At 51.4% G+C, this 26,351-nt stretch overlaps 11 protein-coding genes across 11 annotated transcripts; 8 read left to right on the top strand and 3 right to left on the bottom strand.

Moving 5' to 3' along the window:
- Nucleotides 1-1,316: 1,316 nt before the first annotated feature.
- On the top strand, nt 1,317-1,629 carry VTN31DRAFT_5344 (uncharacterized protein; the record flags this gene model as incomplete). Its single annotated transcript, XM_069405833.1, has 2 exons — nt 1,317-1,324; nt 1,383-1,629. 2 exons carry the CDS (start codon nt 1,317-1,319, stop codon nt 1,627-1,629), a joined length of 255 nt encoding a protein of 84 aa, XP_069259501.1.
- A 2,131-nt stretch (nt 1,630-3,760) lies between these two features.
- On the bottom strand, nt 3,761-4,334 carry VTN31DRAFT_5343 (uncharacterized protein; the record flags this gene model as incomplete). Its single annotated transcript, XM_069405832.1, has 2 exons — nt 3,761-4,073; nt 4,186-4,334. 2 exons carry the CDS (start codon nt 4,332-4,334, stop codon nt 3,761-3,763), a joined length of 462 nt encoding a protein of 153 aa, XP_069259500.1.
- A 148-nt stretch (nt 4,335-4,482) lies between these two features.
- On the top strand, nt 4,483-5,480 carry VTN31DRAFT_5342 (uncharacterized protein; the record flags this gene model as incomplete). The annotated part of the gene is made up of 3 exons (XM_069405831.1): nt 4,483-4,514; nt 4,815-5,106; nt 5,400-5,480. 3 exons carry the CDS (start codon nt 4,483-4,485, stop codon nt 5,478-5,480), a joined length of 405 nt encoding a protein of 134 aa, XP_069259499.1.
- Nucleotides 5,481-6,238: 758 nt separating this feature from the next.
- VTN31DRAFT_5341 (uncharacterized protein) lies at nt 6,239-7,084 on the bottom strand (the record flags this gene model as incomplete). The annotated part of the gene is made up of 1 exon (XM_069405830.1): nt 6,239-7,084. The coding sequence occupies one exon, from the start codon at nt 7,082-7,084 to the stop codon at nt 6,239-6,241; it is 846 nt and encodes a 281-aa protein (XP_069259498.1).
- Nucleotides 7,085-11,459: 4,375 nt separating this feature from the next.
- On the top strand, nt 11,460-12,917 carry VTN31DRAFT_5340 (uncharacterized protein; the record flags this gene model as incomplete). The annotated part of the gene is made up of 1 exon (XM_069405829.1): nt 11,460-12,917. One exon carries the CDS (start codon nt 11,460-11,462, stop codon nt 12,915-12,917), a length of 1,458 nt encoding a protein of 485 aa, XP_069259497.1.
- A 112-nt stretch (nt 12,918-13,029) lies between these two features.
- Nucleotides 13,030-13,537, bottom strand: VTN31DRAFT_5339 (uncharacterized protein; the record flags this gene model as incomplete). The annotated part of the gene is made up of 3 exons (XM_069405827.1): nt 13,030-13,158; nt 13,213-13,442; nt 13,516-13,537. The coding sequence occupies 3 exons, from the start codon at nt 13,535-13,537 to the stop codon at nt 13,030-13,032; spliced, it is 381 nt and encodes a 126-aa protein (XP_069259496.1).
- Nucleotides 13,538-14,318: 781 nt separating this feature from the next.
- On the top strand, nt 14,319-15,624 carry VTN31DRAFT_5338 (uncharacterized protein; the record flags this gene model as incomplete). The annotated part of the gene is made up of 2 exons (XM_069405826.1): nt 14,319-14,692; nt 14,772-15,624. 2 exons carry the CDS (start codon nt 14,319-14,321, stop codon nt 15,622-15,624), a joined length of 1,227 nt encoding a protein of 408 aa, XP_069259495.1.
- Nucleotides 15,625-18,949: 3,325 nt separating this feature from the next.
- VTN31DRAFT_5337 (uncharacterized protein) lies at nt 18,950-20,422 on the top strand (the record flags this gene model as incomplete). Its single annotated transcript, XM_069405825.1, has 3 exons — nt 18,950-19,039; nt 19,098-19,489; nt 19,567-20,422. 3 exons carry the CDS (start codon nt 18,950-18,952, stop codon nt 20,420-20,422), a joined length of 1,338 nt encoding a protein of 445 aa, XP_069259494.1.
- A 1,438-nt stretch (nt 20,423-21,860) lies between these two features.
- On the top strand, nt 21,861-22,800 carry VTN31DRAFT_5336 (uncharacterized protein; the record flags this gene model as incomplete). Its single annotated transcript, XM_069405824.1, has 2 exons — nt 21,861-21,877; nt 21,948-22,800. 2 exons carry the CDS (start codon nt 21,861-21,863, stop codon nt 22,798-22,800), a joined length of 870 nt encoding a protein of 289 aa, XP_069259493.1.
- A 217-nt stretch (nt 22,801-23,017) lies between these two features.
- Nucleotides 23,018-23,388, top strand: VTN31DRAFT_5335 (uncharacterized protein; the record flags this gene model as incomplete). Its single annotated transcript, XM_069405823.1, has 2 exons — nt 23,018-23,146; nt 23,197-23,388. 2 exons carry the CDS (start codon nt 23,018-23,020, stop codon nt 23,386-23,388), a joined length of 321 nt encoding a protein of 106 aa, XP_069259492.1.
- Nucleotides 23,389-24,782: 1,394 nt separating this feature from the next.
- VTN31DRAFT_5334 (uncharacterized protein) lies at nt 24,783-25,985 on the top strand (the record flags this gene model as incomplete). Its single annotated transcript, XM_069405822.1, has 2 exons — nt 24,783-25,069; nt 25,139-25,985. 2 exons carry the CDS (start codon nt 24,783-24,785, stop codon nt 25,983-25,985), a joined length of 1,134 nt encoding a protein of 377 aa, XP_069259491.1.
- Between the last annotated feature and the right edge of the window lie 366 nt (nt 25,986-26,351).

Here is a 26,351-nt window from a genome sequence, read left to right as displayed (position 1 = left end):
TGTGTACCAATCAAGATTTATATGAATAATCATGGTGCAATTGACCTGACCAAGATAAATGCCCTAACTAGACACTCCAAGCACATTGATGTCCAATTCCACTGCACTTGAGAACAAGTCACCAACCGTACAATTGAAATTGACCCTGTTCCAAGCGATCAAATGGCCGCGGACGGTCTGATGAAGCCCCTACAACACACCAAGTTCAAGGTCTTTCTAGACCTTATAGGGATTAAATGATAAATGATTAGGTAGCTTTCTTGGTGGATCAAAGGATTAGGTCTAAATCTACGTTCTGTATATAGATCTGTCACTCTGACCTACGCTGCGGCCGAGGGGTGTTGGAAGTAGTCCTGGCCTAATGCCAAGACCCCTTCGCTAATCCGGCCTAGCTCGGTCATGTGACCACGTAGATAGATTCCTCGGACCTCCTCCGCCAATCCAATCCTCAGACTTCCTACAAAATTCCACCGTCATGCTTCGTAGGGACTTACTAGCTCAGCTTTCTGCCACCCAATCAGCCACGTGATGCGTGTTGAGCAGCAACGAGGCTCAGGAGTCAGAACACTCAAAACCGTGATAAAAAATAAAATACAAAATCAACACTCAATTCAGTAGCAGCGCCTGCAATGGCCTGGCAATCAAGGCTCAGTCACTTCTCTCTCTCTGGCCTGCCGCTGTTCCCTTTTTGCAGCCCTCTCTGCAACCAGTGACTCGCGCGCCCTGATTTCTTGCTGCAAATCCTGAGCTTCTGCCATCGCTCGCTGAGTAGCAGATGGAAGGAATCCAGCATACTCTGCCATCAGAGGATCCAGATCAATAGGCGGAAGAGGGCCATCTCCATAGCGCTCTTTTAAGCAGCCATGATCTTCTCTTCTTCAAGATGAGCGAAGCGGTCTTTTGCTTCATTTGTTCGCCTAAAATTGTTAATCCATCTGTCACCCTTTACCCACACGGCTTGCACCTCAGGGGGGTCGCGCGGGTTGGGGCCATCAAGATCCTCTCGGGCTTGACGACGCGGCGGCGACGGGGTCTGATGGCGAGGACTGCCAGGCAGACTGCTAGGCAGGGGCATGGCCATTATTTCGTCTGTCTCTTCTTGTGTCCACTCATGCGGTTCTTTTGGCTCCAACCAACGTGTTGCTGGACGGTCGGAAGGACGCTGGCGCTTGTAAGCTGAAGAGGAGGGGGAGGAAGGCATTCGAGCGTGTTTGGAGCTGCTGTCAAGCACGGGTTTGGCAACGTTTTTGGAGCTGAATGCAACGACTTTTGGATTGAGCCAGGAAGGAGACAGAGCAAAAGATTCTTTGCTGTCAATGCAAGAGTGAGTTCTGCAGCTTATTTGTGACCTTTTTGCGACAGGAGTTGATGCTTGTCTCCAGGGGTTTTCGCTCCATTTTTCCTTCGCGCGCCAGCCAGCCAGGCCCCTTACATTTGCAGAGCGAGACTGCCAAAAGCAAATATGACTTGCCTAATTGGGTAGTAGTGCGAGACCTCAGACGAGTCATTTTTACTGGGAGCGTTGGTGTCAGGAGAAAGCGGTGTAAGTCCCTACGAAGCATGACGGTGGAATTTTTACCATACAAATTTTGGTGTTCGGGGTTTTCATGCGATGCCAATATGGGTTAGCGGTGTTGTCCCCCTAGCAAAACCAGTTGTCCCCCTATAAATCCCCGAAACCCATATCATGAAGCCTGCAAGCGCCTTCAACATCCACGGCTGCCTTCTCAAACGGGGGCCAGTGCGAAGGGCCTCACCTGATACCCCAACCACAGCCCTTCTTGCTCTTCCCGCCCTTTTCCCCGCCGCAGTTGCAGCACTTTCCGTCCTGTCTCATTCAAAAGGGAGAAGACAGCAGGGATCTGCTGTGCCGCATCATGCAACAGATTACATGAGGGCGACACGGCATGGGATCACTAGAAGAAATTCATTGATCCCAGTTTAGTCTCACCTGGAACATCTTGGCGAGCGACGCACAGGTGCGCAGCGACCACCGCGCATTGCTGCTAGATGGGGCGATGGAAGGCTCGCGCGGAGGTTGATAGAAACTCGCATAAGCACCAATATCGGGCCAATCATCTGCTTGCTTCATCCTCTGCTGTCTTTGGTCTGTGACTGGATACAGGCAACTTGTCAAGAGGGCGGTTGATCTGGTGCAGGAGAGGCATCATAGCTTACACCAGCTTCATGTCTCTGGTTGGATGGTGAGGATGTTGGGTGAATTCGCTGCTCAGGCCGCTCCCCGCCCAGTCCTATAGATGGTGAGAGTCTCTAATGCGCGCAAGGGTCCGCAGAGTCATGCGGCTGTACGCACACCGAGGGTTCATTCACCCTCAATGATTGGATTCAAAGATTTTGGGGCGACAAAGCGTTGCCCCTGCTTCATTGATAAGCTACAGTACTAAGGGTTAGGATAGGTGCCAACGTGGAATAATCCACATGAGGATATATAACTGACCACTCCCTGTGCTAACTCTCGTGAAATACTTCAGAAGAAAGAGTTAAACCACATTCCCTTTGCTTGCGCATTGATTCGAGCCCTTCACACCTGTGATCCCAATATTTTGAATCTCCAGTGATTACCAACAAGAGCCGCCATAGTCATGCCCTCCCTCAACAAGTGAGTACAAGCCAAGCTGTTTGCTGGAAAGTGCTAACAAAATCATCCAGTGGTTAAAATTCTCAGTCAAAGTTGTCAAAGAATTCGCGGCAGGAGTCCCCTGGAGCAAGGTGATCCAAAAGGCGGCGAATGCTGAGAGAGGAATGTGAATATTCCCAAGCCGGACGCCTAAGAACGGCGAGAAATACAACCTGCGAATTGATAAGGGATCCGTGGTTGGCGGGAAGCATGAGTTGATCCTTCAGGCCAACAAGAATGCTGAGAACGCTGGTGTCAAAGCCGCTGCAGCTGCGGACAGCCATAAATTATGGGCTAAAATTCTTGTCGACCCCGAGAATGCTGATGAAAAGAAGGCAGAGGAGGACTTGATCAAGTCATTCAATGAGACTGACTAAAGGTTGCAAAGGTCTTGCGGGTGCTGGTTATATGAGTGGTAAACTTGAGAATGCATTTATGAATCATGGGCACGTCCTTTCCTTACAACCAAGGGTTAGTGAGTCATAAATTACTTGGAGGTTCGCATACACGCCTTTGCTTAAGATAATGTCAACCTGCTCGTTTGTAGTCGGCGACTCTTTGTCACCGAAGTGTAACCTTGTGTTGCTTTTCACTAATGAGCTGGTTAAAAGATGTGTCTTGACATTTTGCAGTCCCTGGCAGCTGTCTCTGGTTACACATATCTGGTTTGTGGAGGTTCGCGATCCAGGATCCACACTATCCCAGCTGAATCACCAGATCTCTCATGTTTGGCTTGTTTGCACAGAGCCTTCTAAGGGACGTTTATACCTGCTTGTCCCACAAACAAAACAACTAGAGTATAGATGGCCCATTGATGACTGAATTTGGATTAGCATATCTTGGCTGATGGGCTGAGAATAAATCAATTTAAAGAGTTGTTTAACATGGAAGCTAAGAAGAGCGAATCCCGCAAGAGAGCTAGGATTTAGTGGATTGCATTGCCATGATTGTTTGCTAGAACACCCTGTTCATAGGGGACTTCAATGTTCACAAGCCCTTTAAGTCTCCTCGGTGTGGAACTGGGCAACCAGCGCCCCGCACATATCCTACACGATGCACCGAATGTGGTAGCAGTCAATGTCTTCCGTTGCCAGTGAAATGCATACATGGTATGTACCTAGGTTATCTTTTCGAGACTCCTTTCCAGCTCTTAATTTTGTTCAGGAAGGTGCGAATAACCAACAGGGCTGTCCTTGTATTCCTCAAGGAGATGCTCAGGTGGCCAAACGATCTTCCCAGATCCTGCCCCACCGCGAGGAGTACTGTCCTCCTTCTCCGGGGTATGGGTTGCCTCCTTGAGGACGAAGTCCTCTTTGCCATTTGTGTATCCATGCGACGCCACGTGGAATTCCCGGTCGACCTGAAGGTACCATGCCAGCCTTTCGGATCTTTGACGTGCTGGCCTCCGGCGGTGGTGGTGTCGTGCATGTCGGATCTGGTTTACTGTTTGATTAGCTCTGGGCAAGGTATAAGCTTCAAGAGGACCATGAGGAATACAAGGTAGGCCGCCGAGCACTTGGACTGACGTAAAACTGAGGATGACGCACCGAATGAGAATTGCCTTAGGAGCCAGTTGTTGGTCTCGAGCTGTTGCATAAGCAAGAGCAACTAAAGCCTTTTTCCGACTCGGACTGATGGTGTTGCCGGCGTAGAAGAAGAACCGGACGAAGTTGACGCCTCCCGCAGCAGCGGCCATAGTTTGAAGCGAAGCAAAAATAACTTGAACTTGTAAGAGGGAATATGGCACTTCCGCTTCGAACTGGCATGTAGCAGCAGTTCTTCCTACCTGATGCGCTGAGACTCAGCCCTACTTATCTGTTCACTCTCACCCTGTAAGCGCTGAGATGCGCATTGACCCCTTTTCAACATGGTATCAGTATGCACCACGCGGGCTGTATGGCTTAGAGCTCTGTGACTGAAAAGTAGTCCTTTCAGTCTCATGGTATCGGACAGAACGCACCTATGCCATCTTGATAGAGTCTGACATTTAACAGGACTCGGTGACTATACTCTCTGTGTTTCTGAACACCAAAAGTGCCGTGTTTGTGTGACTTAGAAGAAGAGGAAGATGCCATTGGTTCTGCAAGCATTACTACAACCGCTCATACTCCTCTGCAGACCGTCTCCGCGATAAGTGTTGATTCCTCCCGGTTACGGAGCTGCTGCATACCTCTAGGTGCCAGGGCTCGTGCAACGAGTACCCGGAGCCAATCTACACCAAGACCGTGCGCGACATTCGAAGTCCCTACGACCATCCCATTCGGGGCTGTCTTGAGGCCGACCGCGTCGTTGCCTTTGACTTTCTCAACATGAGCCCGACGAAAGAGCCCAGTGTCATCACGCGCCATGGAAACGGCAGGATCCAGATCGTAACCATGCAGCCACCCTGCGCCCCGGTTCGGCTATCGTCGCAAAACGTGCTGGTGCGGGGGAAAGCGAGCGGAGACGGGGACTTTGTGGTTGACAATGTATCAACAGCTACTTATAAAAGATCATGTATATCAGACAAATCCTGACAAAAGTCAGGTAAGTGTCATAGTCTCTGACTGTATACACTTTAAATGAAGAATAATAATAATAATAAGGTCTCAGCTGCATTGTGCGCACCAATGGGGAGCTGGTGAATGGGCTTTGGGTTCAAGAGGATGTGAAAATTGATCCTGAATGTGTCTGGTGGGCTGTTGCATATCTGAACTGCAGGAATCTGGGTAAAGTTAATACAGAACCTTGTTCATCTGCTTCACCTGAGCATTCTTCTCAGTGGGAAACTCCTTATGCTCTTGACTTGCACCAGGCTCTGTTGCAGTTTCTACCAAAATTGCTACTGCAGGACACTCTCTGAGAGATGATATTGGGTCTGAAGTTGTTCTGGATGGATACCACCTGTCTTATAATGAAAGTGAGGTGGCCATGGTATGAAGACTGGCACAAAACCTGGGAAGTGGAGATCAAGATATTTCCTTGCATGGTGTCTGCAGGCCTGGCTCCTGACCCTGAACTTTGAAAGAGGTGAAGCTCTGAGGTGATTGAAGAAGATGAAAAGAGCAATAAGAGGGTCAGAGAGTCTTCAAAGGGCATAAGCTGTGAGGACCAAGAGATATTTGATCAAGTGCATGGCTTGTGGTATGTTCCTCATTGCTAGGAAGTTGCAGCAGGCCACATCTGTCTTCCTGCTTGACACATGATTGAGAGATTGATGTTCATAAGACCAACTTTAAAATTGGACACATATCCTTGCCCAGTCTCTATCCTTGAGCATCCGCCATACTGTACCGGTGCTTCTTCTCTTGTGCGGCCCTTGGCTGAGAAGAAATGGACGCTGCCTGCTTTCTTGCCCAGGAATACCTGTAGAATTCTTGTCATGGATAATAGCAAGTAGGATGTCTTGGTGAAGTTTAGGGAGGAAAATCATTGGGCTGAAGACAACCAAAAGGAAGATCTCACTAGCACCAGACATGGGGTGTTGGCAAGTACATCAATTTTGTATGAGTTACTGTGAGAATGATGTACATTCATGAATCTCTTGTATTGCCTGCACCATGGATTAGGAAAAGATCAGAAAACAATTCCAAGACTGAAAAGCCTGCTGGCTGCTTCACACTACCACTGCCGCCGCCGCTTCCTTGGTCGCCCCCTGGCCCTGGTCGATCCCTGCAGCCTCTTTCCCATCCCTGTCACTGAGTCACCTTCCTGCAATGGCTCTCTGAAGAGCCGCCCCTCGCGGGCTAGATCACCGTGCGCGTGGCCGACAACAGGAGGCACTGGATCTCCACAACTGAGGGCCTCTGCTCGCTCTCCTATTACCAACTCAGCCAGCTTGAACCAATGCGCCGCCAGCTTGCAGTCATCAGGACTGTCATAGTTGAGGCCATCTGGGAGACGGATCTTCCCAACAGACGGCGTCCCTTGCTCATCTCTCAGTAAGCCATATCCACCTTGCCTGCCTGTCTCAGCAGTGCAAACATTCAAAACCATCTGTGCGGTCCTGAGAGCTGGCATGACAGCACGGCATCCAGAGGGGGTCTTGTAATCTGCAGGTGGAAGCAACACACGCCCGATCAAGACGCTGCCAAGCCCAGGTGCGGGATTGATACCTGGCGCCAGGTCTGACAGGTGGGTATTTGTCAGAGGGATCGGTGTGTCGCAGTTCAAGGGGGACTCCTCTGGTTTGATGGGAAATTCAGAGACGGGGTCACAGTTGGCCTTTTCTTTGGCCATTGTAAGGGCAAAGCTGCCATTGGCCATGGGACGTTCCCATAGTGCACGACGTATTCTGTCAGCGAGGGTGAGGCCGTCCTCGACTGGCAGCACGGTAAGATGAAGGCTACCCACAGAACCGGTTTCCGTATACGCTAGGCGACCCCGTATTTGTTCCTCCCACACGAGTCGCTCTTGAACTGGAGAAGCGGGCTCAGTTGGACATTCTGAGCTTGGGCGACTGCCCATTTGAGGCAAGTCGACAACCTGTTCTGCGCGACGGGCGGAAGGGGATGCGCGTGGGACTGACGTCGTCACAGCGGCTGCGCCTTCGTTAACGGGAGCTGTACTCGCGCCTGGGCAATTCTCTGCCGCCTGTTAGGAACTAACTACTATGTGGTCAAGCCTCTATATTGCACTATGTGGTCAAGTGTCTATATCGCACCGTGAGCAATGGCAGTTTCAGATTCAGTGTCACTTGTGCCCTTCTCTTGGGAATCTTCAATCTCCTCCTGATCTGACTCAGTCGTCAGATCCACAACTTCCACGACGTCAATGTCGGGAACGTCGCTCGAATCCAGTGGCGGCCGCATCATTGGGTCAAGTTCAGACTGCATGGTAAGGCACGGAGCTGCAAAATCAGATAGATAGCTACCAAGTCTCCTTGGAGCACGAAAAGCAGGCATGAAGGTGAAGAACAGACTGTGGAGCTGTCCAGTCGCCGAAGAAACTGCTCTATTTGTATCTCCACGCCTGCCCTCCGCCTCCACTTCCTCTTGCCACCTTTTCTCAAATCCTGGCCTCCCCAACGCTTGTTGCACCTGAGAAAGTCTCATGCGCTGCCCGTCCCTGGGGTCCAATCAGATTTAATTGCCTTTCTTCCAGCCCTCACTAGTGGCACCCCCTTTCCTCCTTTTCAGAAGAGCGTCCCAGGAAGCCTGAATGATGATTATGCTTCTCATTCGCCCTTGCACACTGACACGCACTGTTCACTTTCTTGTGATCACAGATCACCCTTCATGGCTGGATGATCAAGGTTCCATATCGTTCTGTCGCTTTGTGGCCGTGGCTTTCATTTAAGTCGATCGCTGGCAACTTCTGCCCTTTTCCCCCATTCTTCTCCTGCCACTAGCCAGCTAATGGTGCCCCTACACCACTGCAAGACACAAGTCGAGATCCCGTGGAACGCTAGCCCAAAAATATTGTAGTGAAACAAGTCAGCTTCACTCCTAGAAGACAATGTAGAGTACTAGGCCAACTGAAGTCTCCTGGTGTGCTTTACATGAGGCACTTCCCGTCCACGGCGCTGAAAAGCTGGAAAAGAAAGTAATGCAATGATAGCTGGCACTAGATGCATGGGATGATCACGCAGCCCAAAATTTGATAAACTGCCTCCGGCCATGACATGTCATCTCTCAACACCAAGAGGCGCAGGCGATGGAGCCCCATCCACAGCCCATTGACAGCCCTTGTAAGTGATCGCATCCCTCCGATCAGCCAGCCGCGAGACATGGAAAGGAAGCCACGGCATCACTATTCTGCCTTGTCCACCTGGCCCTTTGTGGTCCAGCCAATGCCCCAGCACCAGGAGTCGACCGACACAGGCAGACATGTCCATAGGTGGTTCCAGTTGTGGAAGTGATTTGCGGCACAGCACCGTTGAAGCAAGCTGAAAATCCAGTCGCACCCTCCCATGGGTCGGCCTGGATGCGATTGGTGAAGGGAAGCCTGCGCATTGCCATCATGTTCTTTCCCCTCTCCTCTCCAGAATCCATGCTCAAGCTGAATGTGCTGTGCCTCATGACAGGCCAATGGCACGCAGTAAAACAGAGTAAATATCATCAGGGGGGGGGGGGAGGAACAATTCTGCAGCTGGGAACAGTGAATGCAACCTTCCTTGGCATCAATGCATCGGATGATCACACCAAGGGTGAAAATCGCTCATGTGGTGACACCTAATCGCATCCTTCCTCTCGGTCAGTAGCTGCAACACACAACACCAGTGATCACAGAGGGAAACCTGGGTGTATCCCTACCTTCGTGCATTCACTCTTCCAGCAGCCCGTCGCGCCTGAGGTGTCAGAAGATCGTGCAGAGAGGAGAAGAAAAAAAAGGTAATTCAAGGAGACATAGATGGGCAGTAGGCAGGCAGTTCAGTCGGACATGATCAGAAACGATCTCATGAGAATTGAGAATGGACACAGGGCATTCCTGGCCCGGAATGAATGGATGCAACTTCCAGAGTATCGGCGGCGTAGGGAATGCGCCCAGGCCTCAAGTTTCACAATTTCGCAGGATTCTAAGAATCGACATGTCATCGAATCCGTCACTGCTGCCGCTGTAGCACCAATGGCACGCCCGAACACCCTGAGGAGACCAACGAGGACAGGACGGTTCCCTGGCACGGCGCGGCTTCAGGCGAGTCCGCGACGGGTCCAGATCAGCGCAGGTGGAATAAGGGCGACGCATGTGACGGCGGCAGGAAGGTGTCGGCGTCGTCAGAGGCGCGAGAGGACGGAGAAGACGGAAAGAAAGGACAGATGGGCAGGAGGTCGTCGAAGCAGCGAGAGAGAGGGTTTATATATATCGTGACAAGGCGGCGCGAGGTGCCTAACCCGATTAGGCACGCTATACCGGAAGGGGAAATTCAGTGACAGGCCAGAGTACGGAGTACAAGAGTGCTTCATATGGTGATGGAAATTGAAGCTGATCGACTGATAAACGGATTATCATCGGCCCGACACTTATCAGATCGGATTGAGTTGCTTATCGCACTCTTCAATCCAGTGCTTCCTCCGGAGCATTCATGGAGGAACATCATGGACTCCGCCATTCGCTGGTCGCCCTCGTCAACCCCCCGCGGCGAGCAGCGATTCCTCAACGTCGACGTCGGGGACAAGATCTTCCGCCTCTGCCGCGTCACCGCCTTCGACGGCCGCCGACTCGAGTACGAGATCCTGTCCACTCACGACAAGGTCCCCGGCTTCCGCGCCTTCGACTGGTCACCCTTTGACGAGTCCCTCGTGGCCGTCGGTCAGTCGTCCGGCGAGGTTACTTTACTGCGTCTTGGCGAGAGCGCGGCAGATCAGGCATCGTGGTCGTTCCCCATCCGCAACCAGCGCTACTGCAATGCAGTCGCCTTTAGCTCCCACGGCCTGCTGGCCGGCGGCCTTGACAAGGTCCGCAATGACGTTTGTCTGAATGTCTGGGACGTCAACCATCGCATCATGGCCAGCTCCTCCAAGGGCTCGCTCGCGGATGATCGCCATGCCATTGAGCCGCTGAGGAAGTTGAGTTCCGATCCGATTACCAGTATCAAGTTCTTTAGAGACCAGCCGGATACTCTTGTTGCGGGTGTCAAGGGCCAATTCATTAAACTATTCGACTTAAGAGGTTTTTGCTACTTCTTTTTTTCTTCCCGTTGCTTTCCGTAGTCGCAGCTAACCTGCGTAGACAATGCCCCCCAAGCCTTTCTGCAGTTTCCGACTCGATGCGTCCACAGCACGGCCATTGACTGGCTGGACGAGAATTACATTGCCTCTTGCTCCATCTCCGGCGAGCCGACGGTGTGCATTTGGGATCGGCGCATGGGCTCGCGCCTGACGTCTGCGTCCAGCAATCCCGACGCTGCTCAGACGGGCCCCGCGCTCGAGTTTCGGAACGTGGTCAGCCCCAAGGCGACCATCTGGAGTTTGCGATTCTCGAAGACGAAGAGAGGCTGCCTGGGCGTGCTAGCGAGCAACGGGCATTTCAAGACGTACGAGCTGGCCAAGGAATATCTGTCCGAGGAGAATCGGAATACCCTGGAACGCACCCTCGGCCAGGGCTCGTGCAACGAGTACCCGGAGCCAATCTACACCAAGACCGTGCGCGACATTCGAAGTCCCTACGACCATCCCATTCGGGGCTGTCTTGAGGCCGACCGCGTCGTTGCCTTTGACTTTCTCAACATGAGCCCGACGAAAGAGCCCAGTGTCATCACGCGCCATGGAAACGGCAGGATCCAGATCGTAACCATGCAGCCACCCTGCGCCCCGGTTCGGCTATCGTCGCAAAACGTGCTGGTGCGGGGGAAAGCGAGCGGAGACGGGGACTTTGTGGTCGTGCATCCGCACTCAACAGATCGGAAAATCGCGGACGTTCTTCGAGAATTGAGAGAGTCGCATGGGCGTCAGAAACAACAGCAAGGAAGACCGGCGAAACCACTATCCAGCCGAGAAAGCCGCGAGCATGCTCTGGAGATGGGAAACTGCGGCAAGCGAATACAGGATGCCCTGACGTATCTGAGCGTGCGACAGGCCCGCTGCAAGGAGGGCTACTTGTTCAACTGCGAGCGCAACAAGCAGATTGTGGCGGATGACCCGGGCCTACAAGAGTTCTGGGACTGGGTGCTTCGTAGGTTTTTTTCCCTTTTAAACGAGCTGTCTAACTGGTCGTTGACTGAGCAGGTGCGCGTGAGGCGTCCACCAATCAATCAATCATTGTCAATCGCTATGATTTGAGCTACATCGGCGTTTCGGATGTCTGGAATAGCACGATGAGTATGTTTGTTTTGGGTCCAAAGGTTGCTTCTTTTGACTAACGTGATCAAGCCGATCGAAAAGAGCCCGTGGATTTTGCCCAGATGATCAAGGATCTAGCCGCCCAGCTCAATCTTCCCGAGACCAAAGGATGCAAGACGGAGTTTCCGGAGCACCGACGGCTCGGACTCCGGCTCTGCGGCGCCGTCGAAACGAAAGCCGAGCTGGAGGAAACTGTCGAAAAATTGGTCGCGCAGCGACAGCACACGAAGGCCGCGGCGCTGGCGGTGTTCCAAGAAGAGTTCCGGACGGCCTTTATGGCTTTGCGTAAAAATGGACCGACTCAGGCGCATAAACTGCTTGCGATGGCCATTGTCGGGTCCGCACGCGCGCAGGACAACGAAAACTCTCCGTCCGGCGCCAATAGCGACTGGGGTGACACCTGCGCGGAGATCGCCACGGAGCTGACGGATCCGTACTCGAGGGCGATCCTGGCCTACGTGAGCAAGGGCAACTACAAGTCGGTGCTGGAGGAAACGACGCTCCCGCTGCGGTATCGCGTGGAGGTCGCCCTGCGGTGGCTGTCCGATGAGGAGCTGACTACATACCTGCACCACACCACGCAAGAGGCGATTGCCCAGGGCGACATCGAAGGCATCATACTGACGGGCCTGCGCGGCCAGGCACTGGACCTGTTCCAAAGCTATATCCAAAAGTTCGACGACGTGCAGACAGCCGTGCTGGCCATGAGCCACACAGTACCGCGGTTCGTCGATGACAACAATGATGCCTCGACATACAACCGGGCGCGGTTCTATGCCTGGCGCGAGACTTACCGCCGGCAGATCAATGCTTGGAAGATGCAGCTCGAACGCGCGCGGTTCGACGTCGGCTCGCGCCGGCTCGCCGTTACCTGGGACGGGCAGCGGCTGATGCCGGCCGCGCCGCAGCAGGTCAGTCTGACGTGCAACTACTGCGCACGCCCGCTCAACGCGCCGGATCCGTTGGCTGCTGCTTCGTCTGCCGTCGGTGGCAGCACAACCGCACAAGCCACAACGGCCAGCAACAATACTGCTTCGGCAATCAACACCACCGTCCCGTCCGTTTCGTCGTCCTCCAATACCACCGCCGCAACGAGCGCCAGTGCGTCCCTTGCCGGTGAGATGCTCCTCAATCCATCAACATCCTCGGGCTACGCGGGCGACGGCAAGGGCATCCTCGCATCGGGCACGTTCTGTCGAAAATGCGCACGACACATGCCGCGCTGCGGGGTATGTTCCCTATGGCTCGGCGCGCCGGATCCCATGTCGCGTGCGGCCATAGCGGCGGACACGGCCGCGGCCGCAGCGCAGCAAGGCGACAGGAGTGGTGGTGGTGGTGGTGGTGGTGGTGGCAGTAGTAATAGTAATATTGCTGCTGCTTCGGCCGAAGAAGTTCTGAAGCGGTTCTTTGTGTTTTGCATCCATTGTAATCATGGATTTCATGCGAATCATGCGCGGGACTGGTTTACGAGGCATCGTGTATGTCCCGTGGCGGAGTGTAGCTGTATCTGTGACCGATGATGAAATCATGTACTGTTATGATACCCATATGTAGTATTACTACCAGAAGAACGATCGCAGCTAGACGTTTCTCATTTTGATGTCTCCCTACCCAACTCCAGTCTACTCTAATCTAGATCATCAATCTCTCCACCTTGTCCTTGACTGCCCGAATCTGACCCATCAAATCACTCGCCTCGTTCGTCGTGATACTCGCCGCAATCACCGGACGGGACACTCCGGCCGCACGACCAAGCGCGAGCTATTTAATACCTATCAGCCAGAGCTCCCCCAGCAGAGAAAAAAAAATGCTTACCTTGCTCGGTACATAAACATACGGCACATTCTTATCCTCGCATAGCAGCGGCAGATGCAACAGGATCGCCAGCGGCGTGGTATCCGCCGCGAGCACGATGAGCTCCGCGGTACCGCGGTTCAGCGTCTTGGTGGCTTCGTTGGCGCCCTTCTTGAGTTGCCGGTAGTGCGACGCTTGTTGAACGAGGTCGAGGATGTTTTGGGTGAGCGCTTCGTCGGCGATGGGCCAAGCTATTTATTTTCTTCATCAGTCGTTGCTTTCAAACACGTTTTTTTTTTTCTTCTTCTTATAGTAGAGACTTACCGGCGTTTTGCTCTCCTGACATGGCGCTGGGTGGAGTTGGTGGTAGTTTGAATGGTTAAGGCTCACGACTAGGGATCACGGCCTATAGACGCTGCTGCGGAGAGGAATCTCGTCGGTGGAGGAGTTTTTTTTTTTTTCTTTTGAGGTTGATTGATTTCTGCTGGTTCGAAAGTTCGGAGAGATCTGAGATGTTCCAAGGCGGTGAAGTTTCGGCGTCGATCTGCCAAGACATAGTAAATGATGCTAAGCCTTTCTAGGTTAGGGATATGTTTGCTAGTTAAAGGTAACCGGATTAGGGAATCTCTCCAGTGAAGAGCGTAATAGGGTTTAGGGTTTGACCTACTCGGTACACTGACCCTCAATCATTTTCCTGAAAGGTTAGTAGTGCTTTATTGATGCCCCTTTTTCGTTTGCTGGCTCATGGAGGGCCATCTAAGCAATTTCTCAAACCAACCTGCGAGGCTACCCACCGTAAACAACTTGCAGGAGTCAGACGGACTATTTAGTAGTACCTACAACTCCCCGCGGGGTCCCAAGCTACCTTAGAATTCCCGCTCGAAGCTGACAGAACTGCGACACATGGAAGTAACAAACCACTCTGAATTAGCAATTGCAAATTCGACTCGGGAATATGGAGATAAAGGATATTGTGGCCTCTCTGCCTCTTGAGCTCCTGACTCAGATCGTGGAGCATCTGGATCTGGAAGACATTATTCGGTGCCAGAGGGTGCGTCTTGCCCAATCTCGATGTTGGCAAGTTGGAAGTCTATCCTGATGGGGATTAGGTCTGCAAGCGATGGCGCATGATTTTCTCCTCTGATACGTTCATCAGTCCGCTTTTGAGAGAAACGCTTGCGTTTCTAGGCTTGGATGCAGAAGGGATCAGCACAGATGTAGCGATGGCTGATGCGATGAGCTATTTCCGATGGCGACATGGATTGCAGCATGCTCAACCGATTAAGAAGATATTTCTCCCTTGGCCAGAACACTTCACGAGGATGCCCGATGAAGTCCAATGCTGTTCGCGTAGGCTGTGCTACAAGGTTCCGGACCGCAACGAGATTGAGGTCTTGAACCTCGAGACTGGGGAGATAGTGAACTGGACTGGCAGCGGAGGAGACTCAGTCTGCCATTTCGGTGTGTCCGATCGCTATCTTGTGCTGGCCTCAATGAAAGGGTACGTAGAAGCAACACGATATACATGTTGTCACGTTTGTCACAACGTTGTCTGAAAAGACTTGACTGATAATTGATAGGCGCTCCTATAATTTGACAGCGTATGATTTTCAGACAAATCAAAAACTCAGTCAGCGGGTTTCTTATTCAAGCGATCTACTTGTTGTAGAGGGCAAGGTGGTCATCGCATCGTTGAACCAAGGATTTTGCCCCGTCTACGTTTGGGATCTGGGTTTGAACCATCTTCAAGCAATTGGCAACTTCTCCGGGCTCAAATTTTGCCACGTAGCTGCGGCTGAGAACATCCTGGTGGCATTCCAGGTTTATTTTGAAAGAGAGACGCCAGAAGTGCGTCAAACCAAATGGACGACGACGACAGGGCAGCTGCTCGAGGAGAAAATCTTCCGGCTACCGGTTTCGGTCGATATCCCCGTGGACGCGAATGTGCGGTTGCTCAGGAGTCCCTGCCGCACCTTTGGCCACAAGACTGTGACCCAGTTTCACTTCGGGACGGACGTGTATTCCACGATGCACCTCGAGTACGACTACGCCGTCGACTGGCTCAACGTTCGGTTAATCCACTCTGTCAATCCCGGCGACGGAACCATTGTCAGAGATCGTCCAATTCTTGTGACCCCTAATCTCGTATATCGCTGGATGAGAGACAATGGCCAGCCCGTCACCTACGACGCCACTACAGGCATTTCAATCAGGTATTCTTCCCATCTACCGGACACCCGAGTGCTTCGTCCTTACTACTCGATGGGCGGGCCGATACATGAACGTGAGTATTATTGGTTGCTGTCCGTGGGTGATCGTGATGCTTTCGGCCTGGTTGGTGACGGTGGTGTTCAACTCTGGTTCTGTAATCCAAAGTTCGTCCCGGACTTCCTGGAGCGGGCCAGGGTCTCTGGTGAGGCTCACGAAACCTGACGCACACTTGATGTCTCGGATTTGCACACAACTTGTTTTTCCTCGAACCATCTTCTTCACTACTTCTCGAACATTGGGGATGGGAAAGGCAGAGCTACTGAAAAGTCAATCGCACCTATGCCATCTTGATAGAGTCTGACATTTAACAGGACTCGGTGACTATACTCTCTGTGTTTCTGAACACCAAAAGTGCCGTGTTTGTGTGACTTAGAAGAAGAGGAAGATGCCATTGGTTCTGCAAGCATTACTACAACCGCTCATACTCCTCTGCAGACCGTCTCCGCGATAAGTGTTGATTCCTCCCGGTTACGGAGCTGCTGCATACCTCTAGGTACCAGAGCGTTTCGACGACATATTTAGTTTGTGCGGCTCAGTCAGCTTCGTCCGTAGTAACGGGTTCAAATCCAAGTAGCAATGGGAAGTATCTGAGTCATTACTGCAGGAACACTACTTACAGAATAGATGAAATCATGAGAGATTGGATTGCCTACTGATTATCCTAACCTTGACCCTACTATGTTAGATATCTGATCAGCTGTAGCATGGAATCAACAGGTTACCTCGCGTTCGTTTTCTGCAGAGTGCAGACCCTCTCCTCGATGTGGTAATTTACGTCTCTAATTGATAACTATTACATGATATTCGTGGATTTATAGATCGCTGCCTACAGTCAAATCCAGATTTTAAGGAGAAAATCAGTAACTACTTGAACAGGCCTCAAACTGAACCCTAGGTATCGCTTGACTCGGCAGCCTCGAAGAAGCATTTCAAGGCATGCCTATCTCTCGTGTGCAGCTTGTAGCCTTCAGCGTGGCCAATGAGGATTGGACCTCGACTTCTTACCATGCACGATTTACGGAGATCTCACTCCCTTTGATAGGCTACTCCACAGCCTTGCAACAGATCGGGTTCGATTGGCTTTATGTATTGCCTCTAATCAAAGCCTTAGCCCTAACCCTAAACTAGAAGAGCCCCATGTTTCGCCGCGTGAATGAACGGCTAGTAGAGAATTCGATTATAGTACTACTTGAGAATTCATAACATGACGTTTTTGGCGCCCTTCGGAACCCCCTTTTCCTCCTGAAAGTTCAACATGGCATTGAAGAATAGTAGTAGGTAGAGAAACGTGAACCTCCCTCGTGCTCGGGCACATCACGGAGGGGTTTGATTTGTCGGATCATGTCAAAGTGGTTCCGCCGCAGACCATTGCCCCAGCCTTGTTCATTAGAAGCTGGAGTTAATTGCTTCTTAAAACTGGAGTGACGAACTCCGTCTGAAGCGGCATCTAAGGTTCGACTCAAGAACATCAAGATGTATGATATTGTTGGCTCGTGTTGGATCATGTATTCTATATCGTGGAACATTTAGACCTGGAAGACACGGCCCGGAACCAGAGTGTGTGGTGCTCAGTTCACTGTTCGAAAGTTCGGTAATTCTCTATGTTGACTGTACTAGTACTTAGGTTTCGAAACGCTGGCGCACGATTTCTTCCGCCCGATAATCAGGCTTGCTTTGAGCAAAACGCTTGCGTTTTCTGTGCCTGGACATGCACGGCTCCAGCCAGAATATGGCGATGACGGACACGACAAAGGACACGGCAACGGACACAACGACAGACGTGACGATGGACGCGTTGAGCTATTTCCGATGGCGACATGAATTGCTATGTGCCAGACCGGTTATGAAGATTGTGCTGTGCTTGCCATCGGGAGGCCTCATTCAGTGCCAATCACGCCGGCTGTGCTATCAGTTTGGAAGAACGAACTCGAGATGGTGAATCTCGAAACTGGCGAGACATTGACTTGGACCAGCAGCAGAAAAGGGTTAATCGATGACTTTATGCTGTCGGATAAGTATCTTGTCCTGGTGTCGGAGGAAATATGGTAAGTAAGGGAACTAGGTATTCGGCCGTCGTCTAAACAGAGGTTCTTAATTGTGATGATTGATAGGGACGACATCAATTTGACAGCTTGAAACATACACACAAAACAGAAAGTCAGTCAACACGTGCATCATGCTGGTCCCCCGTACTATAAAATATCGTCGAGGACAAGTTGATCATCGCCCCTGTTCCGAACGACTGTACTCTGTCCCCGTCAACATTTGGAATCTGAGTTCGAATTCTGTCCAAAAGACCAGTTGACAGCTTCTGCGACCTGAGATTGTGCCACCTGAACACGGCTGAGAGCACCCTGGTCGCATTGGAGATTTACTGGGGCAATCACCCGATAGAGGTGCGTCAAACCAAGTGGGAAACGACGACAGGGCAGTTGCTCGAAAGAAAGGCCTGCCGATGCTGGCTGATTGCCACAAGAGACCGAACCGTTTTGTCTGTCGTAAAGGCAACGACCCTCACCTTTTCTTTAGTATCGAATGCGACGAGTCTAATACCTTCAGTCAACAAAAGACTGTGACCAAGCTCCTCCTCGGATGCCTCCATAGCAAGGAAAAGTACGTCGCCACGATACACCTCGAGTATGACGAAGCCTTGGATTGGCTTAGTGCTCACTGGATCGACTGTGCTACCCATCCACGAAGAAAACTATTGCGCCTCCTATCTGACCCATAATCCCGTCGACAGCGCGGACAGTGGGCTCATGGATCTCGCTGCTCACGACGCCTCCACCTACGAAACGTTGGAAGCATCTCTCAGTCCAACAAGGGTGTTCGGCGACCGTAAAATATTTGGTTTGGCCAGCGGGGACTGCGTTCAGCTCTGGGTTCTCAATCCAAACTTCGCCCCGACCAGATCCCAGATGGAGAGCCTTCTGCGACGAAGCGAGGGACTGCGTGTTTTTAACCACTGACACACCATCTTCTTCGCGGTCGAGAAACTGGTCACGCAATTGATTGACGAAGGCGTCGTGATGAGGATTTGTTTGGATGATTTCCGTGATTGAAAATAACTTAAATCGCAGCTAGGGCTACAGTCTCACGAAGCCACTTGGGAAATGCCAAACAAAACGCCACACTACTGCAACATGATGTTATCAGCAGCTTCCTTTATCAGGTACTCGGAGATTATAACTATTAATTCGTAGTTATTCGGTTTTCTTCGGATAAGAGTACTATACTACTATGCTTTTGGTAGGTTTCAAACAATAGTACAGACTGCAACGATGAGGATTGATTGAAGAGTGGGGAAAGTTAGGCTGAACGATCAGGCCGGAGTCCTTCTTAGGCCACCACACATCAGCGCTCTGGGGTAGGCCTAGGAGATAGCGGAGTGGGTGACTTGAAGAGACCAAGAGCCGAGCTTTCCTTCAATCCTTTGATGAATTTACCGAGCGGTATTGCCGGTTTGACTTGAGACCAGGATTGAACCATGTACGATATCGTCGGGTCCCTGCCTCCAGAGCTCTTAGTGCAGGTTGTGGAGTATCTGGATGTGGATGACATTCTCCAATGCCAGAGGGTGCGTTTTCTCAATTCAAGATGCTCGAAAGTTGGTACTCTATGTTGATATGACCCAGGTGTCGAAACAATGGCGTACGATTTTCTTCTCCAATACAGTCATCAAGCCGGTTTTGCGCGAAACGCTTACGTTACTGGGAATGGACAAGGACGGCATCAGCATAGATACAGCAATGAGCGACGCGATGAGCTATTTCCAATGGCGATATGGCTTGCAGCATGCCCGGCCGGTCAAGAAGATCTTCCTCCCGTGGCCAAAACACTTGCCTAGAAAGCCCGATGAGATTCAGTACCATTCACGCTGGTTCTGTTATAGCATTTTGGACCGCGACGGAGTGGAGATTCTGAACCTCGAAACTGGGGAGACGTCTACTTTGGCCGGCAATGAAACTGGGCAATTCCAGTATTTAACGCTTTCTGATCGGTATCTTGTCATGGGTTCAATCGGAACGTAAGTATGGAGGTCAGATTATACTGCCTTGTCGGCTAGGTAATGTCTAACTTTTTTTTTGACTTGACGGGTAATAGGGATTGCACGTACTTGACAGCGTGGGATCTACACACAAAGGAGACCATCGCTCAACGAATTCTTTCCTTTGTCCACCTGTTTACGGTCGTCGAGGACAAAGTAGTGGTTACCGCTCCGCAACCCGAAGGGGACTCTTTCCCCGTCTTTGTTTGGGATCTGAGTTCGAATCGTATCCAAGAGTTTGGCAGCTTTGCTTATCTGAGATTGTGCCACCTGGACGCGACTGAGAACGTACTGGTGGCATTCGAGATCGACTTGATGAAACAGCCAGCGGAGGTGCGCCAGACCAAGTGGACGGCAGCGACTGGACAGCTGCTCGATAAGAACATATTTTACTTGGAATTACCGGCTGGTCTCGACCCTGTTGACCCGTACGAATACGTCCGGACCGACTGCTGTATCACCTATGGCCACAAGACTGTGACTCAGCTCTTCTTCGAGACCAACGACTACACCACAATACACCTCGAGTACGACTACGCCGTCGATCGACTCAGCGTCCAGTGTATCCATTGCGCCGAACCGATCAACAACTGGGTTTGGTATAGTCGCTCTGCCTATCTGACCAGAGACCTGGTCTACCGCTATTCCGTTGAGACCGGTCAAGTCACCGTCTACAACGCGAACACCAGAACTGTGACCCTGCACCAGATCCAGTTACTGGACAACTCATCGAATCCGGAACTCCACCAATCGCAGAAAGCGGGTATCCCTTCCATGTCATGGACCAAGGATGTTTTTGGTGACCGTGAGGTCTTTGGCTTGTCTAGTCAGGCCGGCGTCCAACTCTGGTTCTTCAATCCAAAATTTGCGCCTGACTTCATCCCGGATGGAGAGAATTCTGCGATCGAGTAGGTGAGTTTGTTCGTGGGAACAATGAACCATGTTGTCAATCGCTTACGATCATCTTCTGACCTCTCCACGGGCTGGCGATTGACATCCTTGATTGAAGGTATCATGGTAGGGAAGTGTCCCGATGATTTCGTCAAATAACTCCCCCTTACAGTCTGGTAAGACTGCCTGGGAGGTGCTGAACAAACCGCTCCCGTACTGTAAAAAAGAAGTACTACGCCCCATGTTCATGCGTCGCTGGCTCGGCGAAGCAGAGACGACATCACTTGACTGTGCAGCTCTCAACTTGCTTCAACCGCAGTGATGAATTCTGGAATCAAGTAATGCTGATCTTTTCAAGCCAAATTGTCAGAAATTTCCCAGCTGTTGATAGACACAACGCCTTTGAGGGCCGAGACTTGGGCCGGTCCAACCCTAACCCTACATGTAAGGATGCTTGGGACGATTGGGGATCTGAAAGGGGCGTATCTCTCAGTCAAGTTTTTGGAGGGAAGCTCGAATCCTTGGCTGTAAAATAGACATACTACTCCGTACATATGTACCTCTAGGTAGGGAACCCGAAGTGGTTGATTGAAGAAATTCCAGATTTCGGTTTGCGGAGGAGACAGAAGAGTCGTTTTCGTTTTCGTTGGCGGAACCAGGGGTGTGGGAGTGAATCTGATTGGCTACTGCTAATTACCGAATGAATGGTAGGCTAACTAGGTCAGGAACAGGTGGTTTGAACGCGTCCGTGTTTTCAGAGAAATTCAGACTACTAAACTGTGGACTCCCTACGACGGGTTATGCACGCAGCCCTTAGCCTGGTGCGCTCAAGCGGCCGAGACGGGAATCGCTCTTTGAACAGTACGAGTGACGATTCAATCCCACCCAATGAAATCTCGGTCTTGATTCAAGGCCATGTACGATATTGTCGGAGCTCTGCCTCCTGAGCTCCTGATCTATGTTGTGCAGTATCTGGACCTGAAAGACATTATCCGGAGCCAGAGGGTGCGTCCTATTGCTCAATTCAACGATGGAAATGCCATCAGCACTCTATTCTGACAAGCGTCTTGGTTTCCAGACGATGGCGCGCGATCCTCTCCTCCGAAACAATCATTACGCCAATTTTGCGCGAAACGCTTGAGTTTCTGGGCTTGGACTCAGAGGGCGTCAGCACAGATGTAGCGATGGCGGACGCGCCACGCTATTTCCGATGGCGACACGGCTTGCAAAATGCCCAGCCGGTCAAGAAGATCTTCCACCCCTGGCCCACACGCTTGCCCAGCGTACCCAAGTTGAGTAACATCAAGTACCACTCGCGCCGGCTGTGTTTCCATAGAAATCTGGACCGCTTCGAAGTCGAAATGCTGAACCTGGAAACTGGGAGAGATCGACTTGGGCTGGCAGCGGAAGAGGGCCACCCGGATTCGTTCACTTGGCGCTGTCCGAACGATATCTTGTTATGGGTTCGATGAAAACGTAAGTAGAGAGAAGCTTAAATTTCTGCCTTCGCAGCTATCGTCTCACATATGTTCTGATAATTTAATAGGCGTGTCCATTATTTGACTGCGTGGGATACACATGCAAAACGGAAAGTCGTCAATCGAATTCCTGCATTTAATGCCTGGTTCAGGATCATCGAGGACAAAGTGGTCATCGCTCCTTATTGTGAGGTAGAACTTCGCCCTCGTCCCATCTACATTTGGGATCTGAGTTCAAATAGATTTCAGGAGATTGGCAACTTCTCCAAACTCAGATTGTGCCACGTTGACATGACCGAGAACGTACTTGTGGCATTCGAGGTTGACTTGGGCGAGGAGCCGTCGGAGGTGTGTCAGACCAGGTGGACGACGACAGGGCAGCTACTCGAGAAGAAGATCCTTCACCTAGCGATCCCGGTTGATCAGCCCCTGGACAGGCTGCTCACTGACCCCGACCCTGGCTCCACATTCGGAAACAAATCAGTGACGGAACTCTTCTTCGCGGCCGGGAAGCATCCCACGGTACATCTCGAATACGACCACGCCGCTGGTCGGTTCAAGGACTGGAGGATCAGCCCTCCAGATAACTTGATTAAAAATGGCCTCGCATTTGATTCCATCTATCTGACCCCCTACTTGGTCTACCGTTGGATCTGGGAGACCGGCCATGTTGTCGTCTACAACGCCGCCACGAAAACCCCAACCCTGCATCCAACCCAGTTGCCGGACAGCACGTCGAACCTGATAATCCCAGAACCGCCGAGATCATATGGCATCACTTCCAGGTCACGAAAATTCTGTGCCTTTGGCGACCGCGATGTTTTATGTGTGGTCAATCACACCGGTGTGCAGCTTTGGTTCTTTAATCCGAACTTTGCCTCCGACTCCATTCCGAATGGAAAACATTCGGTGATAGAGTGATAGGTAAGGTTGTTCTTGGGACCAAGCAACCAGGTTTTCCACTGCTCAAGCTGCCTTTTCCTTCTTCGTGATTTACTGATCGGCACTTTTGATTGTTTATGGTATTGTAGTGTAAACATGTCTCGATAATGTCGTAAATAGAACGCCGCCTACAGTTTAGCGAGGCCACCTCGGGTGTGCTGAACAAAATCCGTCCTGTAAACCCAGTTCAGCCTTCATGAGTGGCTGGAGGCATTTCCACGACACATCGGTGTGGGCAGCTTTGAACCTGCTCCAGCCGCACCGATGCGTCGTGGTTCAGGTCGTGAGATATCTAGATCTAGAGGACTTTGTCCGGAGCCAGATGGTGAGTATCATGATGGTCAAGAGTTCGTACTCTACCCTGACAAAGCTGAGGTTTCGAAACGATGGCACGTGGTTGTCTCGAGCGATACGATTAATATCCAAGAGATTGGTACTTTCTCCTATCTCGGATTCTGTCCCATGGATGCGACTGAGAACGTACTGGTGGTATTCGATATCGAGACTGAAAACCACTGTGCACGAGGGTGCATCGGACTGAGTGGAACACTACAACGGGGCAGCTGATCGAGAGGAGAATCTTTCTCTTGCTGATGCGGCCTGATCTCATAAACTTCATGTGCGTCAATAACTGCCGCACCTACGGCCACAGAACTGTGACTGAACTGGAGTCCACCAATTGGTTGCCGTATAACGCCAGTACTTGCAAGGTGACCCTGCATCCAATCCAGTTCCTGGACAGCTCATTGAACCCCATACCCCCAAGATCTCGGGAAGCGGAAGAGTTAGTACGTGTCTTTCAATCGTGAAATCTTAGGCTTAGCCAGTCATATTGGTGTTGTGCTCTGGTTCTTCAATCCGAAGTTTGCTCTGATTTCATCCCGGCTGGAGACGAGCATTCTACGACGGAGGGCAGTACTAGTTGTTGAGCTTGTTCTTAGGCACAAGAAATCGAGTTATCAATCATGCTCATCCTCTACCCCCTTCGCAGTTTCGCCATTGTCAGTTGAAGAAGGTGTCGTAGTAGGGAGCATCTCGTAGCGGACTGTCTGGTGGTCACTCTGTGGAGGTGCGGAACAAACCGATGTGGACTCTGACCCCGCCGTCACGGGTAGCTGGCTCAACATTTTCAAGATACTCTTCTCTATCCGGTTTGTACCTATAGCTTTCAACCTGCTCCAGTTGTAAGGAGGGAGTTAGGAATTACACAGGTACCTACATACTACATAGTAGGTTAGATACTCCGTAGGCCCTAGTAACTATACTACGAGTGTCATTAATGCCAAGAACAAATGCTGCAAGGGCGTAAAAGTCAGTCGATGTATCGATACGGTATCGTACCGTGTCGCCTTAGAGTCTGAACTGTGAGTACTGTACGATTCTGTCCATTATTACGTCAACTACTCATTCATGCCTTCACTACTTCAAGATCTGAACGTCAATGTCTCGCGCTAACATGGAATTCTCCCAACAATGACGTGAGGAATAGGCAGGGAGATGAATACTGAATTTCGTCGTTCTCGTTCAGATGCGATGGAATCAGCACTGCAGGGTTGACTTTGCTAGACTCAATCGATTCCACCCCAAGTCGTACTCTCAAGCCAGGTCAGGTTTGCTGGCTGAAGAGGCTGAGGGTTGAGTTGCGTCTCAATACCATTGATAGGTCCATCCAAAGCGCATCCTGGGTTCGACTCGAGAACATGCATGACATTGTTGGTTCTCTGCCCCTGGAGCTCCTGGTCCATGTCGTGGAGTATCTAGGGGTCGAAGACATCGTCCGGAGCCAGAGGGCGAGTATCGCTCAAGTTAAGACTCGGAAATTGGTACTCTATACTGACAGGGCCTAGGTCTCCAAGCGATGACGCACGATTTTCTCATGCGAGACAATCATTCCACCTGTTTTACGCGAAACGCTCACGTTCCTGGGCTTGGACTCGGAAGGCATCAACACAAATGTAGCGATGGCCGACGCAATGAACTACTTCCGATGGCGACATGGCTTGGAGCATGCCCGGCCCGTCAAGAAGATCTTCCTTCCCTGGCCAACACGCAAGCCCAGCATGCCTCATCTGTACGATTTCCGTTCGAGGCGGCTGTGCACCCAGACCAATCCGGCCCGCTTCGAAGTAGAGACGGTGAATCTTGAGACTGGAGAGAAATCGACTTGGATAGGCAGTGGAAGAGGGGCACTCATAGTCGATCGCTTGACGTTTTCTGATCGATACCTTGTCATGCGCAATAGCGAAATGTAAGCAGGAACAACCTTATTTTCGTGCCTTGCTGGCTGCCGTCTGACGGTTTGTTTTGATGAATATAGCCAAAGCGTTGATTTGACGGCATGGGATTTGCACGAAAAACGGAAAGTCGCCATACGGCTTCCTGCTCTTGGAAACCGGTATTCCATCGTCGGGGACAAGCTGGTAATCGCCCCCGACACCCTACAGCCTCGTTGCCCCGTCTGCATTTGGGATCTGAGATCGAATTACATTCGAGCGATTGGCAGCTTCTTCAATCTGAGACTGTACCACGTTGATGCGGCTGAGAACGTGCTGGTGGCATTCGAGTTCAACTTGAGGAAACAGCCCCCAGAGGTACGTCAGACCAAGTGGACGACGACGGGGGGGCGGCTGCTCGAGGAGAGAACCTTTCGCCTGCCGTTGCCAGCCGATTGTCCCGTAAATTGGGCGGACAGCCTCCTTCCCTGCAGCACCTACGGCCATAAGACTATGCTCGAAGTCTACTTCATCGAGAAGTACTACACAAGGATACATCTCGAGTACGACTACAGTACCGATCGGCTCAGCGTTCGATCGATCTGCTCTGCCGATTTATTCGAAAAAGACACATTCATAGGTGCCCCCATTTATCTGACCCCTCATTTGATCTACCGCTGGGCATGGGATGCCGGTCAGGTTGCCGTTTACAATGCTGTGACTGGCACGGTAACCCTGCATCCAATCGAGGGGCCGGAGAGCTCGTCCGATCCGATAGTCCCGAAATCGCGACGATCGAATCTCTCTTTCAGGCCAAATATATATGACTTCGGCGACCGTGAGGTCTTGGGCTTGGGCAATGATACCGGCATTCAGCTCTGGTTCTTTAATCCGAAATTCGCCCCCGACCGCATCCCGGATGGAAAGCATGCTGTGATAGGAAACAGGTGACTTTGCTCTTGGGAACAAGGAATCAGTCTACCAGTTGCCGTTCATTCTCTTTCCTCTCCGCGATCTGCCGATTGGCATCCTTCTGTGATGGGGGCGTCGTACTGGGAACCCTGTTTCGATGATTTCGCACTTAGATCACTGCCAACGGTCTCATCATGTCACCTAGGAGATGCCAAAGGAACAGACTGTGGAGAACCAAAATCATCACTTTCCCAGAGCAGCTGGCTCGATGGCTCGACGACGCTTCGAATGGCACATCTGGTCTGTCCAGCTTTCAACCCGTACCTGCTTCGGGCAAAGAGTTAAGAATGCAAGTAACTGGTTATTTTCTTTCTCGAGGCACTTCAAAAGTTCAAATGGTTGGAC

The sequence above is a fragment of the Thermomyces dupontii genome (genome assembly GCF_041956625.1).
Source record: "Thermomyces dupontii strain NRRL 2155 unplaced genomic scaffold VTN31scaffold_5, whole genome shotgun sequence".
Lineage (NCBI taxonomy): Eukaryota > Fungi > Ascomycota > Eurotiomycetes > Eurotiales > Trichocomaceae > Thermomyces > Thermomyces dupontii.
This window is presented reverse-complemented; position numbering and strand designations above follow the sequence as displayed.